The 6553-nt window shown below is 40.1% G+C and overlaps 1 protein-coding gene across 1 annotated transcript in view; it reads right to left on the bottom strand.

Moving 5' to 3' along the window:
• Positions 1 to 16: 16 nt before the first annotated feature.
• The window catches only part of LOC101589795 (serum paraoxonase/lactonase 3), a 35010-nt gene continuing 28473 nt past the window's right edge, over positions 17 to 6553 (bottom strand). Inside the window, exons 6-9 of the mRNA XM_004632877.2 lie at positions 5285 to 5482; positions 4224 to 4305; positions 3857 to 3985; positions 17 to 1086 (exon numbers count right to left, since the gene is read on the bottom strand). Of these exons, the coding sequence (XP_004632934.2) occupies positions 928 to 1086; positions 3857 to 3985; positions 4224 to 4305; positions 5285 to 5482 (568 nt within the window). The 3' untranslated portion in view covers positions 17 to 927. The remainder of the gene's footprint in view (positions 1087 to 3856; positions 3986 to 4223; positions 4306 to 5284; positions 5483 to 6553) is intronic.

Here is a 6553-nt window from a genome sequence, read left to right as displayed (position 1 = left end):
CTCTCTCTCTCTCTCTCTCTCTCTCTCTCTCTCTCTCTCTCTCCTATTATTTGTCTTTAATGTTGCTTTTTATTTGTATTTTGGTTTTCTCCATAAGGGAAACCATGCTACATGTAGGCTTGGTCTCAAGGTACATCCATTTTCCTACAAATGACTCAAGTTTATTCTTCTTTATAGTAGATGACCATTAAAAAAAAGAATTGCATATAAACGCCACATTTTTGTTAACCATTTGTCAGTTGATGAACATATACAGTCCAGAACCATCTTATTCATTTCAGATTTATTAGGGCCAAGTATCCAGGAAGTTGCTTAATAAGTGCTTGTTGAAATAACCAGCTGAGCTAGCTGAAAGCAGCGCAAGATACCTGCCCTGAGGCTGCATCTCACCGTTCAGAGTAAAGCAGGATGGGCAGTAGTTCACACTCAATGATCAATACAAGGAAAGATTACAAATGACCACACCAGCCTCATATGTCCGGTAAATTCTGCTGATCCCGGTTCCCCTGTACTTGGGAAGAATGCACGGCTTTGGACAGTCTCATGTTATCAATTCTTGCTGTGAGCTGAAGGCACAAGGACTTGATTAGCAGTTGGTCTCCATTCAAAACTGAGTGAAGAGAAGTTGGAGTTCCTGGAGGTGCTAGACACTCAGCAGTCATAAACTTCACATCCCTGAAAGCAATCTTGCCACACTGTTGTCCAACGCTAAGAGTGAACTGGAAGCTTCCACGGCCACAGCCCATATTTCTTATTGTAAAAGAATATTGGAGATGTTTGACACAGTACAGTATACTCTGGCTTCTCACTCACCTAACTTGCCATTTAGTGACTATTATGAGATTTTTCTCTGCTCTTTTTAAAACTTGCCCTGCGATGACAAATTTACTTCTACCAATCACGTAGTGGTTTTGAGATATCTGAAGTCTAGAGCGCACAGTAAAGTGCTCTGTGAAACACAGTGCCGATGAGCATTTTCCTGTCATAAATGGAAGCCACCGAGCTGCCCTGAAGCACAGAACCATTATTGGCGTAGACTGTGCTCACCCTCTGTTCATCTGATAAAGCATTCTCGATGCGTACCACCTGTCAAGGAAAGAAACCCTGGTTAGCGTGCTGAGTAAGTGGCTATCTGGTGATGTTTTAATTCCCAGTATTCTATGGCATGATCTTCAGAGATCTATCTTAAATCATTTTTCATCCTCTGATGAAGATATTAAATCCTCATGATGTCTATGCACTGAAAGGGACTGGCTATCTGACAGTAGCCAAATTCCTCAACAGAAAGATTAAACAATGCTGATAGTTCAGATATCCCCTGTAGAAAGAGATCATACCCAGTGAACACTCTATCCACTTCCTGATTCTGTAAGGAGGATCTTGCTTTTGTGTGAACCTATAGCATGAGGGAAGACATGGGACAAAAGGCTAAAAGGATCTGAGTCAACCAGCCACCGCAAACTGGTAACTGGGAGGACGGTGGGCACCGCAGCCAAAACCCCTCACGTCTATGAAGTTGCTGGGAAGCAGAAGACACACCCTGGTTTAGACTTCCAGCTGACATATGTACGTCTCATGCTGGTATTGATCCCAAAGCACAAAACTTTGCTAATCAGTGAAGTTGGAAACACTCAGGTTTCCAAAAGCCTGGATAAAAATCAATTCAGCAGAACATGAGAGGAATTAGAGGAAAACAATCAGTAATTCGTAAGTTGAGAGTCTTTCTCAACACTCTCCTTAGAAAGGAGTTTAGAGAGGGTATTTTTTTATGTTCAGTTTTGTTTTCTAATCTTAAAGAAGATCCTATGTCTTCACCTTAGATTTGTTACACAAAAGTACTCAAGTGTGGACCACATAAATAAGACTGAATTAAAAGCCACTGCAAAGCAAGAACAGTTATGTAAAATAATCACATGGTCAAACTCAAAAGTAGAGATGTGAAAAAAAAAATCCTGAACAATGTTTTAAAGCATTGTATTGCTTTAAAGCAGATGCTGTACTTAGATTTTTGTAGAAAAGTTACACCTATCTTTGGGGATGGAATGTGATACACACCTGAAGCAAAGAGTGTTTGCTAGCTTGGAACAAGTCTTCTGATTCAAGATTCAGGCTGGGCTTCTGTTTCTTTCTATATTTCTTTAGAACTCTCTTTAAGAACCAGTGACTAGGGCAGGTCAGAGAGCTTAGTAGATTAAAGCACTAGCTTAAGCAGGCGCAGCAGCTGGGGTTTGATGCCAGCATGCTGTGCCAGCCCCACCCTCCAGGACGTCCTGAGACAGGGACTGAAACTGGGCATGTGGTGTGCACATGTAATCCCAGCGCTTGGGAGGCTGAAAACAGGAGGATCACTAAGAGTTCAATCTGTGCAACGAGACCCTGTAGACCCTGTACTAACTACATTAAAAAAGAACCTGTAACTGATATGTTAATTGAAGAGAAAAAATAACTATAAAAGAGCAATATTGTTCAACAGAATTAACTTTATATTCTAAGTTACACATTGACTACCATCTAATCAAGTACTAGGCTAGGAGCTGAATCTATTTCCCGACTCCCCAAACCTGTCTTCCTTCAAAACACACTCTCTTAGTGAGGCCTGTTCCTTTTCTATTTAATAGTTAGGCCTGCCTGATCTCTTGTTCATAGAAGTCCTGACCCTCTTTACCCTGATACGAAAAACATCCTGTTTTTCCATGGAACTTAGCAACTTCGGACTTACTATATGATTCACTTGTTTCCTACATTCATTTTTTAGTGTCTGTCCTCCCTGTCCTAAGAGCAGAGATTGCTGTTTGCCTTTCTAATATATCTTGAGCACTGGACCAATGTCTGCCACATGATAGGTGCGCAGTACATGTCTATGAATATATATCTCTGAGTAAGTTCGCCAAGAATTTATAGCTATCAGTAAATTCACTAGAGAATTTTTATTCTTAAATTCCATGCCATATAAAATGCAATACTAAGTGTTCTTGTTTTTAATGCCTTCAAAAGTTCAATGGCTTACATTTTTGCTTTAGAAGAGATATTTGTATTAATGATTATTGATTATGCAGAGTAATAGGTCTCATTGTGGAATTTTCATCCATGAATATAGCAGCCACAGATCATGTCCAACCCCTCATTACCCTCCTTTACTCTGTCCCTTCCCACCCACTTCTTATCTAAGATGAGTCTCCTAGAAGAGATACTTTCAAATAACAACAACAAAAAATTTTCTTTTTGATATGGGGTCAGTTCAGGCTGATCTTGAGGTGACAATGTAGTTGAGACTGGCCTAGAACTCACATCAGTCCTCACACCTCAGCCTTCTACGTGTGGGGATTATAGGTATGCACCAACATCCCCAGCCTAAGTAACATGAACTTTTAAACAAGGCATTTTTTTGAAAAAAAAAAAACTATTCTAGATACATTACAAACTAGAGGCAAAACAAAAACCTTAGTTTGGGGATTTCATTTAAATCCTTTTACGTGAGCTTCACGTTATGTAGTCTGAAAGGAGGCGATCTTATACACATCTTTCTGTCTTCCCATAGGACTTAGTTAGACCTGGTTGGAAATACAGTAGGCAACCAGGTTGGAGACATCTTAGGCAATGTGGGTCCATATGAATAATCAAGCTCATATTTCCCTATTAATCCCAACAGCAAATATATCCCGTGTACAAAGGGAACATACTGTTTAGGGCTGATGTTGTATTGGCACCTGCTGGCCTCAAAGGGATAGGGAATTATTTCCCCCTTCCCTGTCAAAATCTCCATTGGAATATCAAGTGTCTTCACTTAATTATCCTATGTCACCTCAACAAACTGCTCATCCTCATAGGTTTGCCTGTGAGCACTATAGGCACTTACCTCTGACCCTGGAGGATCCTCCGGGTTATAGTTCAGTAGCTTCATGGCATTAGGATGGCATCCTGCCAAAATATCTCCCGTGGTAGGATCAACACTCAAGTTATCCACCAAGGTTCCCAACTGTATTACCTTCCAACAAAGACAAGGTGATGCAGACATTATCTCAGCACTCTTCGCTCCCCTCCCTGCCTCCCACCGGTGCTTCTGGGCACCTGAGATTATTGCTTGTAGGGGATTTAGGGATGTATGTTTCAAACAGGAGCATGATCTCCCTGTCTTGCTCTAAAAGTCATCGTTCCTTCATTCAAGGTGGTTAGTGGATCTGATGCTAGGGACCATGCTGAGTGGATAAACCAGGTGCTTTTACCTTCAGTTGAGTTAAATCCCAGTTTTCATGTTTTTCCATTACATGAATGTTCTTATCTGCTACATCAGCTACATAGATATACCTTTGAAATAAATAACATTGACATTTAAGCAAGCGGTAATGAGATTTGATGCCACTACTTCTTTTGAAGAACAAGTATAAAACTTCACACTAGTTTGAAGTACCACTGTAGTTTGAAGTGTTTTTCTAAACCACTATAAAAGATAATGGAGTGGTACTTCTAATAGTCTTGAAATGTTTACATAGGCTTTGGTTATGGGATGTGACCAAAAGTACAAAATCGGTATTTCGGATGATACAGCGGCTCCATCTCATTTCTGAGAATTTACAAGTTTTAATTTAAATTGAGTGGAGAAGAGTGGACCTCTTCTAAGGCACAGAGGCATATTTCCAAAAACCAGTGTTTGAACAGAAGTACTGAGTGACCATGAAGTTGGGTCACACTCATTTTTCTTCAAAGAGAAGGACCACTTCCAGGTATGTTCCTCCAGGGATCATTGCTGTCCATTATCTCAAATTTATGCATCAATATTCATAGTGCCTTTTAAAAAATTCTTCAATTTTTAAACACTTACAAAGAATGTTTTTAAATAAAATTCCATGTTATTTAAAAGAATCAATGAACACTTCACTGTCAGGCATCAGTACATCTGCAATTTTTACAATTAAAATGCCCAATCGAAGGAAAGCCTCCACCTCTACCACAAGGTTTTGGATAACTGAATATAGTGTAAGTGATTAAATACCTTCTAGCCTCATCAAGGGTAAAGGTATTGTCCATTTATCCAAATTTTCAATGGGCTATCCAAAGTGTGTTTCTAGTAAACATTTGGAACAAGGATTTATTTTTTGAGTCAAATCACTCTTTGGATTGGGGAAATCCAAAGAATAGGACACCCAGAGATTTGCTTTAGAACACACGGTAGTGTGACCACTGGCCACAACCTCTCCTCATATTGATCCCTTTAACCCAGGGTACATCTTAGGGAATTCACCAAAACATTAAATGTAAGGGGTAGAAAAATAATAAAAGAGCATACTTCCTGTCTAGTGAGATTGTGATCCCATTGGCACAGCTAAACCCTTTGGCTACCACTTTGACTTCGCTTGGGCTGTAGAATACAACGTAAGTCCAGTGAAGATCCAAAAATTGCTCAAGTATCATGAAGTAATTGGTAAAATAGCGGTCTCTGGTGGCATAAAATTGTTCTGGTCCAACAACCACAATGTCATTCAGACTGGGGAGGGGAGAGAAAGAGGGAGAGAAATAAATCCACGGAGTATTTTAATATCTTGACTGTTGTCAAAATCACTAATATATCAATATCAAGAAACAATAATGGGGAGCCGGGGAGATGGCTCAGTGGAATAAGTGCTTGCCTGGCAAGTACAGGGACCTGAGTTCAATCCCTGGTTCCACCAAAAAAAGGGGGAGGTGGTAAGCCAGATAGCTCAGCAGATTAAGGCGCCTGCTTAGACAGGTGCAGAGACAAGGGTTCAATACCCAGACTGCTATGCTGGCCCCGACCCCGGGGCACACTGAGAAACAATTGAGACTGAGTGTGATGCTGCATGCCTGTAATCCTAGTGTTTGGGAAACTGAAAACAGGAAGATCATTACCAGTCCAATCTGTGTAGTGAGACTCTGTAGACTCTGTACTAATACACAAAAATGCAAAAATGAATTACAGTATAAGTGAATTTCAAACTCAAAAATCTAATTTTTATAATGGTTATCTGTGGCAGTTATAATTGTTATGATATTCTTCCTTTGGGAATTAGACTTGAGGGGCCGGGGAGATGGCTCAGTGGAATAAAGCGCTTCCCTGGCAAGCGCAAGGGCCTGAGTTCAATCCCTGGTTCTGCCGCAAATAAATAAATAAATAAAAGGAATTAGACTTGAACATTAGGTGTAGACATGTGATTTGCATTGATTAATTAAATGAAATAGAATAAAATTAAATGTGTGGGGCTTTCGGTTAGAAGACTGTGAGAGGCAGTGAGTGACTCATCTGGTCTATACAGCAACGAACAATTTCTGGGTATGGCCCTCCTAGGTCCTAAGGGAAAGAAAGTCTCTTCTTAATCATCTGCGTGGCTATGTAGTAAGACTGAGAAAATCAAACCGAACTGTACTATGTGGTCTTGAGCCCTAGATTTTTCTTACTGTTATCATATCTAACTCAGTCCCTTTTGAACTTTATAGATGGGATTATGGGTAGTTTTCTTTCTTTTGTTCATCAGTACCATGAGGAATTTCCTTTCCTTCCTTTTTTCTTTCCTTCCTTGTTTCTTCTCCTTCTCCTTCT

This window comes from Octodon degus, unplaced genomic scaffold, assembly GCF_000260255.1.
Source record: "Octodon degus isolate 3935 unplaced genomic scaffold, OctDeg1.0 scaffold00050, whole genome shotgun sequence".
In the NCBI taxonomy this organism is placed as follows: domain Eukaryota; kingdom Metazoa; phylum Chordata; class Mammalia; order Rodentia; family Octodontidae; genus Octodon; species Octodon degus.
This window is presented reverse-complemented; position numbering and strand designations above follow the sequence as displayed.